This window comes from Ranitomeya variabilis, chromosome 1, assembly GCF_051348905.1.
Source record: "Ranitomeya variabilis isolate aRanVar5 chromosome 1, aRanVar5.hap1, whole genome shotgun sequence".
NCBI classification, from domain to species: domain Eukaryota; kingdom Metazoa; phylum Chordata; class Amphibia; order Anura; family Dendrobatidae; genus Ranitomeya; species Ranitomeya variabilis.
Window position 1 is genome coordinate 473828703 of NC_135232.1, and position 13534 is coordinate 473842236.

The following is a 13534-nucleotide window of genomic DNA, read 5'->3' on the forward strand; positions in this document are numbered from 1 at the left end:
GCAGGAGCCCATGAGATGGCTATACATCCCCATTCTGGTGAGTTCAAACTATTTATTATTGAGCACTGCACTGGTAACTTTTAGCACTTTATCACATTTGGTTTGTTTGTCTTGATTTATCCATTGTTGTGTTTTTTGTAAAAAAAAAAAAAAAAAAAACATTAAAAGTTACGTTTTAGTTTACTTTGTCACTCCCATTTAGTGAACATAGTAAAAAAAAAAAGCCAAACAAAAATCAAGTGTGGGATTGCACTTGGAATTTTTTTTCCCATTTTCTAGTACACGACATGATAAAACCAATGGTGTCGTTCAAAAGTACAACTCGTCCCGCAAAAAATAAGCCCTCGCATGGCCATATTGATGGAAAAATAAAAAAGTTATGGCTCTGGGAAGAAGGGGAGCTAAAAAATGAAAATGCAAAACCAAAAATACCCCTGGTCGTTAAGGGGTTAAAACTGAATAATTGCAATTTCAGGTCAACCCTCGACATATACAATTGTAGCATGAACCTGCAACTCCCAGTTCTTAGCAATGGTAAGGAGATGATGAGAGTTGTCGTTACCAGTGATCATCAGACTGCTGACCATACAGGACCAACAATACTGATTAATCATAGGCAGTAGCACTATTGAACATTTAAAGAGTAAATTAACGTTTGGGAGAGAGTTTATATTTTAGCTCCTTTTAATTTTGAGAAGACTGGTTGCAGGTCAGCTCAGTAGACTGGAGCGCATAGAAAACCTAACTTTCTGCTGTATTTGAACTATGCTGTGAGTGCGAAATTTATTCTCCCCCATATCTGCAGGTTAATAGCATTTTTGGTGGGAACAGATTCTCTTTAAACATTTTAAAAAAATTTCCCAGAGCTTTAGTTTCTCTTTTATAGTACGTTTGCAATGGCTGATAATCAGGAACCGATTATCAGCCTATCGAATAAGTTGTCAGTTAGTAGATGTTAAAGCAAAACCATTGTTCATCATATTAAGCTTGCTATATATATAATTTTTCTCTATCAGATATTCCTGTGTAAACGGGATATGCTGGAGAGAACAATGTTATTCTATGTTCATAGGGAAATTGTGTTGTTGATTGTTCTGTGCACATTATAGTGTAATCAGGTTGTATTATAGGCTATTAAATGACTGCCACTCTGCTTCCTATAGTCCAGTGGTCCCCAATTTTTCTGACCTTGAGAGCCACATTCAGCTTTGAGAGAGGGTTGCGAGCCACATAGGTCTAAGAGTTGCAAGCCACATCCATCTCCTGCCCACTTCTCAGTAGTGACACAGAGGCCCCATTACCGGTCTAAGGACAGTCAAAGAAATCGCACCAAGGCAGTATGCCAAGATCCAGAGGTTCCCATAATGCTTCCATTCAATATGCGCGCATCAAACACTCCCACTACACTGTTGAATCCAGCTTGAAGCATCTCCTCTGACAGATACAATCACCTGGTTTCCAGCTTACCATGCTTAAATTATCTCCAAACCCCTAAGACCAGTATAGGCATCCAGATCTGCTCCTCTGTGCAGGGCTATTCACAAAATTAATAACCTGGAGACCTTCTCTTCATGGTTGTTTGCTAGATGTGGTGCTAAGGCACCAACTTGGCAGGCAGCCGCGAGCCGCATGTCATGGGCCCGCGAGCTACATGAGGCTCCTGAGTCACAGGTTGGGGACCCCTGATATAGCCCATCAGTGGTTGCTTAAAAGTTTTATGGTTGCCAGTGTATATCCAGCTACCTTAGGCCGGTTTCACACATCAGTGATTCCGGTACGTGAGGTGTCAGTTTTCTCACGTACCGGAGACACTGACACACGTAGACACATTAAAATCAATGTGTCTCTGCACATGTCAGCGTGTTTTCACGGACCGTGTGTCCGTTTGAAAAACACAGAGACATGTCAGTGTTCGTGGGTGCGCACGGATCACACGGACCCATTAAAGTCAATGGGTCCGTGTAAAACACGGACCGCACACGGATGCTGTCCGTGTGCCATGCAGGAGACAGCGCTACAGTAAGCGCTGTCCCCCCAGCGTGGTGCTGAAGCCGCCATTCATTTCTTCTCTCCAGCAGCGTTCGCTGGAGAGAAGAAATGAAAAATCATTGTATTTTGGGTTTTTTTTGCGGTAGAAATAAATATCTTTGTCTCCACCCCCCTCTCACCCCCTGTGCGCCTAACCGCTGGAAAGAAAATACTCATCCGGCTCTCTCGAAGCGTCCTCTCCGCGCCGCAACTTCTCCTGTATGAGCGGTCACGTGGTGCCGCCCATTACAGTGATGAATATGCGGCTCCACCCCTATGGGAGGTGGAGCCGCATATTCATCACTGTAATGGGCGGTACCATGTGACCGCTCATACAGGAGATGCTGCGGCGCGGAGAGGATGCTTCGAGGGAGCCGGGTGAGTATTTTCTTTCCAGTGGTCAGGCGCACAGGAGGTGGGAGGGGGGTGGAGACAAAGATATTTATTTCTACCGTAAAGAAAACCAAAATACAATGATTTTTCATTTCTTCTCTCCAGCGAACGCTGCTGGAGAGAAGAAATGAATGGCGGCTTCAGCACCCAAAGCAGGGGACAGTGCTTACTGTAGCGCTGTCTCCTGCACTGTCCGTGTGGTACCCAGTCGGCGCACGGCTGCCGCACGTGTGCCACACTGATGTGCCACGTGAGCTCATGGACACACGGACACGGATAACTCCGGTACCGATTTTTCTGGTACCGGAATTATCTGGACGTGTGGGACAGGCCTTATATAGGTGGCGACATCTCTGATTGAAGTCTCTCATCCCTTTCTCTTTCATCTAGTTCTAACTTTTAACAGCGGCCCCTCTCCCACTGCAAGAAATGCCAGCTTTGTTATTTGGCCTGTCAGAGGGGACTGAGAAAAAAAGAAAAGCCTTTCTTTCACACCTGCACTTTCCTCCACAAACTACTGCCTAGGAACTGAACTGCTGGTGCCTAGTGGCAAATACGGCCCTGAAGGTTTACTAAGCAGTATTTATTCTGCAATTCGCATGGATATTCTGATATAGTCATCATGGATCAGCGTTTTAAACAATATAAGCTGTTTTCAGGGCAAAATGAATTGGTGTTCAAATTTGGAAACTTTTTTTTTTTTCGTAGAGAAGTGTGATCTTCATCACCTTTGCAAATTCTAAAGCTATAATTAAAACATATTGTTGATTGGGGGGGATCTCATATGGTAGCTGGCAATCACTTAATTTATGCACTGATTTACAATACTGTTATTTAAAGAGTAACCATTGTTTTTTCCCATAAATCAATAGTACATATGAAAATAAGAAATGTTGTAATATATCTTATAAGAAAAATCTACTTCTTGATTTCCCGAACTGATCCTTCACTGTTAATTCATGGCTAAAATTTGTCTTCAATGAATACAGTATTTCCCATTATGGAGATGGATGACAGTTGGTGCTCAAAGTTCTATGCAGTGACTTTTAAGCAGAACTTTCAATAAAATGTACGTGTCTACCTCTATCTCTTCCCTTCATACAATTTTGAAAGCACCAGTAGTCATCTCCTATTTCAGAAATGGAGAAATCTACCTTCACTGAATATTTATTTTGCCTTTGAACTGAGATTGAAAGATCAGTAAAGGAGGAGAAAGAAACCGTTATCTATGATAAGAAATATTATAATGTTTCTTATCTTCATGTGCATTTTTCATGTATAAAATTAAAAACAATGGTTTACTCTTTAATAACTCGTCTACATTGGCATTTCCATCCCTAATGAGCACCAACTTTATACAGTCGATTGGCACTTGTTTCTATAGATACATTCAATGCTGCACGATACTGTATATTGTATACTGCCAGTTTCTGTATATCTGTTTATGCACAATGCTTCATGCTGTTGTAGATTATAAATAAAGAGCCGCACCACTGACAAATATCCATTTCTTGATGAATCCTATGTTAGAGACACAGTGCTTGCTGTATAGGGGAAAGATAATGGTGCATCACTGTTATCTGTTATGATTGAACTGGTGGTTAGGAGCACTAGAAATGACCAGATGAGCGAACTAGTAATACAGGACGAGCTCTGGGAAGTGGGAGCTCTGCTGACCTCAACCCCTAATCCTATCACAACAACTAGAAATAGCCGTGGAGCGTTCCTGACTCTGCCTAGACACTTCTTCACGGCGTAAGCGCTAACTACCCATAAAGATAGAAAATACAGCCTACCTTGCCTCAGAGAAATTCCCCAAAGAAATAGGCAGCCCCCCACACATATTGACTGTGAGTTAAGATGGAAGTCACAAACACAGGAATGAAATAGGTTTCAGCAAAGGAGGCCTGACCTTACTAAGCAAACTGAGGATAGAAAAGGTATCTTTGCGGTCAGCATAAAAAACTAACAAAAAACCACGCAGAGTGTGCAAAAGAGAGCACCGCACCGACTCACGGCGCGGTGGTGCCACTCTGCATCCCAGAGCTTCCAGCTAACAAGACAAATTCATAATAGCAAGCTGGACAAAAACACAGTGGTAACAAATAAGCTAGCAGGGACTTAGCTTTTGCTGAAGTAGACAGATCATCTGAAAGATCCAAGAGAACTGAACCAGTACTAGGACATTGACAGCTGGCATCAAGTAACGATCTGAGTGGAGTTAAATAGAGCAGCCAGCCAAGGCCTAAACGAGGTCGGCTGGGGAAGGAACCTCAGAACCAGCAGCTCCACTCACAGCCACCAGAGGGTGTCCATGGACAGAACTCGCCGAAGTACCATTCATAACCACAGGAGGGAGTTCGAGAACAGAATTCACAACAGTTATCAGCATCGGTAAATACTTCACTGTATGCTCGCATTCCAACTTAAAATGGGTGCGCATTATAGAACACCAGTGCTCAAAAGGACAGGGCAGAGATATCATGAGCAAGTGACCCTTCCCATCATTCAGTAAGTTACAGCCTCTTTTGTATTGTAGTCCATTGTAATGCTGTGCATTTATACTTTACAGGTACGAGAACTGGTACTGGACAACTGCAGAGCACGCGAAGGCAAAATTGAGGGTCTCACAGCAGAGTTTGTTAATCTAGAGTTCCTCAGCCTAATAAATGTCATGTTGCTGTCAGTTTCAAACCTTCCAAAGTTGCCCAAGTTAAAAAAGGTAAGTTAATTTCTCTGGTTTTAAATGTCCGTTTCTTAAAGGTATTTTCACATCCTAGAACATTATAGTGTATGGCTAGTATATGCCATCATTTCAGTAAAGGCAGGAGGAGGGGGTGACTCAAAGAAATTGTGAGCTGAGGGATTCTTGTCATGTTAGCCATGTTGATTTGTAAAACTATACTACTCACAAAAAGTTAAGAATATCTGGCTTTCAGGTGAAATTGACGAAAAATGTAAAGTTCATGCAGCAGTGATATTTCATCATGAAAGTAGGACATTTAAGTAGAAGCCATGCGCAATGGTGATTACCTCATCTCAAACAATTTATTGAAACACAAGCCAACAACAGTGGTGGGTATACCCTACAAAAAATGTCAATGTCTCAATAACTTGTCATATGGCCTTGAGCATCAATAACAGCTTGGCAATGACGTCTCATGCTGTCAATTTATTGTCTGCTGAGACATGGCATCCCACTCTTCTTGAAGGACAGCTCTCAGGTAATTGAGGTTCTGGGGTACAGAGTTACGAGTCTCTAGATATCGACTGATCTCATAGGTTTTATATGAGATTTAGGTCTGGAGAAAGTGCAGGCCTCTCCGTTTGAGGTACCCCAGTCTCCAACGGTCGTTCTCTAATGATCTGACCTCAGTGAGCTGGAGCATTGTCCATGAAGATGAAATTAGGCCTGTATTGTTCATGCGGAGGCACAATGGCTGGATTAATTATATTATTCAAGTAGTAGGGGCTTGTGACTGTACAATTCACAAGGTGTAGGGCAGTTCTGTGTTGACTAGACACTGTAATAACACCTCCAACAAAGGCTCGTCTGGTGACAACCATGGCTGATGCGTAGCACTCTCCTTGACATCTCCAATGTCGTTGGCGGCCATCATTTCTGCTCAGCTTGAATCGACTTTTATCAGTGAACAGCACTGAGGCCCACTGGTCCCTCATTCAGCGTAGATGCTCCCTGGCTCATGCAAGACGATAACATCAGTGCCTTGTGGTCTTGCAGGTTGTCTTAACACTCAGACCATACTGATGTAGACGGTTTAGTGGAGAGGAGAGCACTCCATGACATCCATGTTTCATTATGCCTTTAAGAAGTTAAAGGGGGACCTGGTCATGTAAAAAATAAACGCTATTAACCTGCAGAATTTAAGGTATTTTACCTGGAGGTCAAGGGAAGCATGGCCCCTTCCTCTGGTGGCAGAAGTGAGGCAATGCTGCGAGCCCCAGTTGGGAGAAGTAGGTGCCACAGCGATGCTGCAGGCCCGGTGTGGGCGGTGGAGCAGAGTGTGCATTACTTTGTCGGCGGCCTTTCTCCCAAAGCCGTGAGCCGCCGGAGCCTACACAGACTGAGATCTAGGCCTGGCTGAGATCCCAGTCTGCACAGGCTCCGCCGGAGGCAGCCCACTGCTTTGGGAGAAAGGCCGCTGACAAAGTAATGCACTCTGCTTTGCCTCCCCACTGACACCGGGCCCTCAACATCGCACCTGTTCTGCCTCTGTTGGATTCCTGAGGAAGTGACCCTGCCTCCTGTGATCCCGCTCCACCACTGCCGCAACCCCCCGGTAAGCTACATTTGTACTATAAGACACCCCCCATATTCCACCCTAAATAGTCCGAAAAATACAGTACATGTGCATAAGTCTGATCTAACAAAATATAAAATTAAATAGCGTGATCGTTTTTTGAGGATCACCACAAATAAATGCAATCAGAAGAGATCAAAATGTCTTCACCACAATGGTATCAATGGCTGTTTGTCACAATAAAAAAGATGTCCTTATACAGCTCGAAAAATAATCATGCAAACAAGCAAAATTTTTATTTATTTTCTTGTTTTTCTCTTTACGAATTTCGTGGCTTAAATAAAATATATGTATTTACAAGTTTGATATTGCTATAATCGTACTTTACGTAATTTTTATTGTGAACAATAAAACCCATTAAACAATTGTAGAAGTGCGGTTTCTTTGCATTTTCACTTTTCTCAATATGCTGAATGGTGTCATTCAAAACTGCAGCTTGTCCTAAAAAAAAAACTTGTTATTGCTCCTGGAAGAAAGGGGAAAAACATTAAAACACCTAAACAGAAAGTTGCCTAGTCCAGTAACAGGTTAAACATACACTTGAAAAAAATCTTTTGCTTAGTTATGGTTTTATCAGAAATGGTTCTGTGTTTTGTTTCTTTCCTAAAAAAAAAATAAGTAAAAATGTTTTTTTTCCGCTTTCTTTTCAGCTTGAATTAAGTGACAACAGAATATCTGGAGGTCTGGACGTATTAGCAGAAAAGCTTCCCAACCTCACACATCTAAACCTCAGTGGAAACAAATTAAAAGACATTAGCACATTGGAACCTCTGGTATGGATTTTTTTTGTTATTCTTTTGTTGCCAGCCTTCTCCATCAGTAAATTTGACATTTGGTTACATGTTGCAAAATTAATTAAGAAAAACAAATCTAGATGTATGTTGCAAATATCTGATTTGTAGACCTTGATTCATCAATATCCATGATTTTTTCTCCCCAGTTTTGAGGAGAGAGCTTGCTGGAGTCAGACCCTCCTGATCATTAAGAGAGTTGTCATCACGCTCCTTTCCCACCCTAACTTCACCCATTTTGGCAGAGTTGGAAGAACCTAATGTGAAAACGCTAAACGTCAAAACAATTTTGCACAACTTAGTTGTGTAAAATTATTGCTACATTTCAAAGCAATTTATGCCAGAATTTTCCAGTATACTAGTAAAGTGATTTTTTTCTTGGAGTCCTCTTTAAAGAGTATAACTTATGAAAGACAGAAGTTCCCCTACTTAATCAAACTCCTCAGACCTGAATTCAGCTTAGTGGGACCTGATTTCAGCTGCTGCTCATAAGTCCACGTTCAGTATTTGGTCAGTATTTTACAGAAGTGGTGACGTGTTTCTATTATACTTTTCCTCTGATTGTTCCACTCCTGGTTTTGGCTAAGGCTACTTTCACACTAGGGCGTTTGCAATACGTCGCAATGCGTCGTTCAGGAGAAAAAACAAATCCTGCAAAGTTGTCTGCAGGATGCGTTTTTTCCCCATAGACTAACATTACCGACGTATTGCCACACGTCGCAACCATCGTGCGATGGTTGCGTCGTGTTTTGGCAGACCGTCGGCACAAAAAAACGTTACATGTAATGTTTTTTTGCGCGTCGTGTCCGCCATTTTCGACCGTGCATGCGCTGCCGAAACTCCGCCCCCTCCTCCCCGGACCTTACAATGGTCTTACGACGCTTCCGCTGCCCACGTCGGGCATTTCTTTCACAGCATGCGTCGGGCCGACGCACTGCGATGGGCCCGTACCGACGCTAGCGTGAAAGCAGCCTTACAAATATTGACGTATAATACTGACCGTGTGAACGCTACCGAAGTCTGTGGAGAAGGGAGCGTTAAAAAGAAGCTAGCGACATACAGAGAAAAGTTCAAAGAAAATGCCGGATACAATTTATATCATTGTCAGAAATGTTATTTCTCAAGTATACACACAGCAGCTTACCCTGAAAAGTCACCTGAAATAACTGCAGCGAGACCTCTCTTGCAGTGCTATGGAATGCATCTAGTTAAGCATACAACTGACATGAAAATTATATTATATCATATTTTTATTATATTTCAGAAAAAATTGGAACATTTGAAGAATCTCGACCTTTTTAACTGTGAAGTAACAAATCTGAATGACTACAGAGAAAGTGTATTCAAACTCCTCCCTCAGCTGACATACCTGGATGGATATGATCGGGATGATAAGGAGGCCCCAGATTCTGATGCTGAGGCTGATGGAGATGGTGTTGACGAGGAGGAAGATGAAGGTGAGTTGTGCTATCTTGACTTCTTTAAATGTGTTTTTGTTTTGTTTTTTTCCCAGTTTTAAAAAAAAATAAAATCTGAAATAGGGTAAGTTTCACAGTTTCCAAAAGCTCTGCTTTATCATAATTGAATGGAATCATTCAGTGTTTACTTCTGTGGAATGAACATCTTTGATCTGATGATCACGAAGGTGCATGGATCGAAGTTAACTCTGATGTATCTGTAACAAGTTATGTACCTGTATGAACATCACATGATGGGACAGATTTCAACTTCTGGAAGTAAAAAAAAAAAGAATGTTCTCATTCAATCGCTACAAGTACAAACCTTCAAAACAAAGTATCAAATGTGAAGTCAGTGTAGAATAATAATTTCTTTTTCAATCGTATGAAGTATGTTTTATGAAATACTAATCATTTTAATAGTGTAGACCATATTAATTTCAAATGATTCAAAACAAGTTGTTCTCTGAAGAGGCCTCTGTATAGAATTTCTAAATTATAGGTTACTTCACCTATGTAAGTATATATTTTTCCCCCTCTACAAACATAATTGCAAGGATTAGTCACTTTGTTGTGAAAGAAATGACTCGCCTCCTTTCCCTTGACAATCCTTTCCCGACTCTTCAGTGGTCCTTCTGGTCTTTGTTTACAGCCATCACCATGTGACCACTGCAGCCTGTCAGCGTCCTCAACGGTCATGTGCCATACTGTTGGTATCATGCACTTGAGCACTTAGACCACTGATTGACTGCCCACATGCTGGCCCGATGAGAACAAAGACTATAAGGGAGAAGGAATGTTTCTGGTTTTCGTCTTGCATTATTTGCTACTATTTTAAGTTATGTAATTAAATCAAACAACTTTTTGATCCATATAGTATCCTGTGCTTTAAAGTTTAACTATGAATCTCCATCTGCCACCCTATATGCTCATCCAGGGCAAAATGACCAGAGTTGCTCAAGAAAAATGAAGAATAAATAACAATTTTATTGAAAATTCCAAGACAAACATACAAAAATAAAATAAAAGCAAATGCCTCAATAGTGAGGAACGTAATTGGCTGTGGACACCCAATGAATATCAAGAAGGTTATGCATAGACTAATTGTTTTTAACTGTGAGGCTGTGTGCACACGTAGCAGATTTTTTGCGTTTTTTTTCGCTATAAAACCGCGAAAAAAACGCTAACATTACGCATCCTATGTAACAGAATGCAATCCGCATTTTTTGTGCACATGCTGCATTTTTTTCCTGAGCGGAATCGCAATCCAGAAAAAAACGCAGCATGTTCATTAAAATTGCGGAATCGCGGCGATTCTGCACACATAGGAGTGCATTGATCTGCTTACTTCCCGCACGGGGCTGTGCACACCATGCGGGAAGCAAGCAGATCATGTGCGGTTGGTACCCAGGGTGGAGGAGAGGAGACTCCTCCACGGACTGGGCACCATATAAGTGGTAAAAAAAAAAGAATTAAAATAAAAAATAGCGATATACTCACCTTCGGGCGGCCCGACTTCCTCAACGGTTTCTGTGGTGTGTGTGAAGGACCTGCGATGACGTCACGGTCACATGATCGCGGGTCACGTGACCGCTACGTCAATGGAAGGTCCTGAACACACAGCATTAGGAACGGAAGCCGCTGAGGTGAGTATAGCCTTTTTTTTAATTTTTTTTATTATTTTTAACATTCTACCTTTTACTATAGATGCTGCATAAGCATCTTATCAAACACTTTTGACAAGTGTGACTAACCTGTCAATCAGTTTTCCAAGCGATGCTACAGATCGCTTGGAAAACGCTAGCATTCTGCAAGCTAGTTATGCTTGCAAAACGCTAGTTTTCTGCGGGTATATGCATGCAAATTCTGCATGCGATATACCCGCGGCAGGAGGCGCAGAATTGCCGCGGAAATTTCCGCTGCAATTCTGCTACGTATGCACATAGCCTGAAAGGGAACCTGTCACCCCCAATATCAAACATGAGCTAAGCCCCCGATGTATCCTGAAAGATGAGAAAAAAAGGTTAGATTATACTTAGCCAGGGGCGTTCCCGCTGCGGTCCGATCCGATGGGTGTCGCGGTCTGATCCGATGGGTGTAGTGGTCCGGTCCGGGGCCTCCCATCTTCTTACGATGACGTCCTCCTCTTATCTTCATACTCCAGCGCAGGCGTACTTTGTCTGCCCTGTTGAGGGCAGAGCCAAGTACTGCAGTGCGCTGGCGCCAGGAAAGGTCAGAGAGGCCCGGCGCCTGCAGTACTTTGCTCCACCCTCAATAGGGCAGACAAAGTACGCCTGCGCCGGAGCCACGGCAGGAAGACAAGAAGAGGACGTCATCCTATGAAAATAGGAGGCACCGGACCGCGACGCCCATCTGATCGGACCGTCCACCCAGGTGAGTATAATCTAACCTCTTTTTCTCATCTTTCAGGATACATCGGGGGCTTATCTACAGCATTACAGAATGCTGTAGATAAGCCCCTGATGCTGGTGGGCTTAGCTCATGTTCGATTGTGGGGGTGACAGGTTCCCTTTAATATGTTAACAGTTTGAGTATAAATAATTTCATGTAGTGCCTGTAAATATTGAATAATTATTTAAAGTGCAGTGCTTGTAATGGAAGTTAGCAGCAATGACAAATATGAATAAAGTGCATATAGACATATCTGGGCACTTATCTACTTTACTTTTCAGGCTGCGCCCAAGTAGAGTGATAAAGGTTCTAGTGATTCTGATGCCTAAATAGATATCGCAACAGCTGTCAGATCTTTGCATTTAAATGCACAGATTTAAAAAAATATATATACCGTATATATATATTTTTTAAATTGCTCAAACTGAGATAAAAAAATGTCTTGATTATTTGCCATAAGTGAATTAAAATTTTACAAAACGGTTGAAACATGGCACAATTATAGGATTCACAGATGATGACAGTAATATATACAGTCATGGCCAAAAGTGTCTTTCTCCCAGAAAATTATTGCAATTACACATATTTTGTTATACAAGTTTATTTAATGTGTGTTTATTGAAACAACACAAAAAAAGAGAAAAAAGGCAAACTGCACATAATTTCACACAAAACCCCCAAAATGGGCCACACAAAATTGTTGACACTTTTCCAAAATTGTGGGTAAATCACTTTGTTTCAAGCATGTGATGCTCGTTCAAACTCACCAGTGGCAGGTAACTGGTGTGGGAAATATGAAAATCATGCCTGAAACCAGATAAAAAGGGGAGAATTTGACTCCTATGTTTGCATTGTGGGTTTGTGTATGCCACTAAGCATGGAGAACAGAAAGTAAGGAGAATGGACTTCAGAACCAAAATTGTTGAAAAATATCAACAATCTCAAGGTTGCAAGTCCACCTCCAGAGATCTTGATATTTATTTGTCAACGGTACGCACCATAATCAAGACGTTTACAACCCATGGAACTGTAGCTAATGTCCATGGTCGTCAGAAAGAAAAATTGGTGAACGGTTGCAACGCAAGATAATCTGGAAGGTGGATATTAAGCCCCAATCAAGTTACAAAGAAATTCAAGCTGTCTTGCAGGGTCTGGGTGCTTCAGTGTCAGCGCAAACTATCCATCGACATGTGAATGAAATGAAATGCTATGGCAGGAGGACCCCACTGCTGAAACAGAGACATAAAAAAGCTAGATTGCAGTTTGCCAAAATGTATGCGAGTAAGCCCAAAATTCTTCTGGGAAAGCGTCTTGTGGACAGATCAATCCCAAGAGAGAGCTTTTCGGTAAAGCACATCATTCTACTGTTTACAGAAAATGGAATGAGGCCTACAAAGAAAAGAACACCGTACTTATAGTCAAATATGGTGGAAGTTCAAAGATGTTTTTGGGTTGTTTTGCACTGAGAGCCTTGACTGTGTGCAAGGCATCATGAAATCTGAAGATTACCCAAGGAATTTAGGTCACAATGTAGTTCCCAGTGTTGGAAAACTGGCTTTGAGTCCTAGGTCATGGACTAGCAGGACAATGACCTTAAACATACTACAAGAAGCACCCAGAAATGGATGGAAACAAAGTGGTGGAGAATTCTGAAGCGTCCACTGCAGAGATCTTAAAATTGCTATTGGGAGAAGGCAACCTTCAAATATGAGAGACATGGTGCAGTTTGCAAAAGAAGAGTGGTCCAAATATCCAATTAAGAGGTGTAAGAAGCTTGTTAATGGTTCTAGGAAGCGATTGATTGCAGTTTATTTATTCCAAAGAGTGTGCGCCCTAATATTAAGTTGATGGTGGCAACAATTTTGTCTGGCACATTTTTGGAGTTGGGTGAAATGATGTAAAATTTGCCTTACTTTTCAGTTTTTTTGTGTTGTTCCAATACACACAGAAAATATATGTGTACACTATGTTCCAAATTATTATGCAAATGACATTTTTATCGGATTTTCCTAAATGGTTGGTGCAAATGACAGTCAGTCTAATAAGTCATCACCCGTTAGAGTATACATCGAATTTTATTGAAGAAACCTCCCAATGATAACAGTATAATCTCCAAAATGAATAAAAACTC

The 13534-nt window shown here is 41.6% G+C and overlaps 1 protein-coding gene across 1 annotated transcript in view; it reads left to right on the top strand.

The window, feature by feature from the left end:
• Positions 1 to 13534, top strand: part of ANP32B (acidic nuclear phosphoprotein 32 family member B) — a 61475-nt gene that overhangs the window by 21644 nt on the left and 26297 nt on the right. Inside the window, exons 2-4 of the mRNA XM_077250829.1 lie at positions 4994 to 5143; positions 7394 to 7516; positions 8799 to 8991. Coding sequence (XP_077106944.1) covers positions 4994 to 5143; positions 7394 to 7516; positions 8799 to 8991 — 466 coding nt within the window. The remainder of the gene's footprint in view (positions 1 to 4993; positions 5144 to 7393; positions 7517 to 8798; positions 8992 to 13534) is intronic.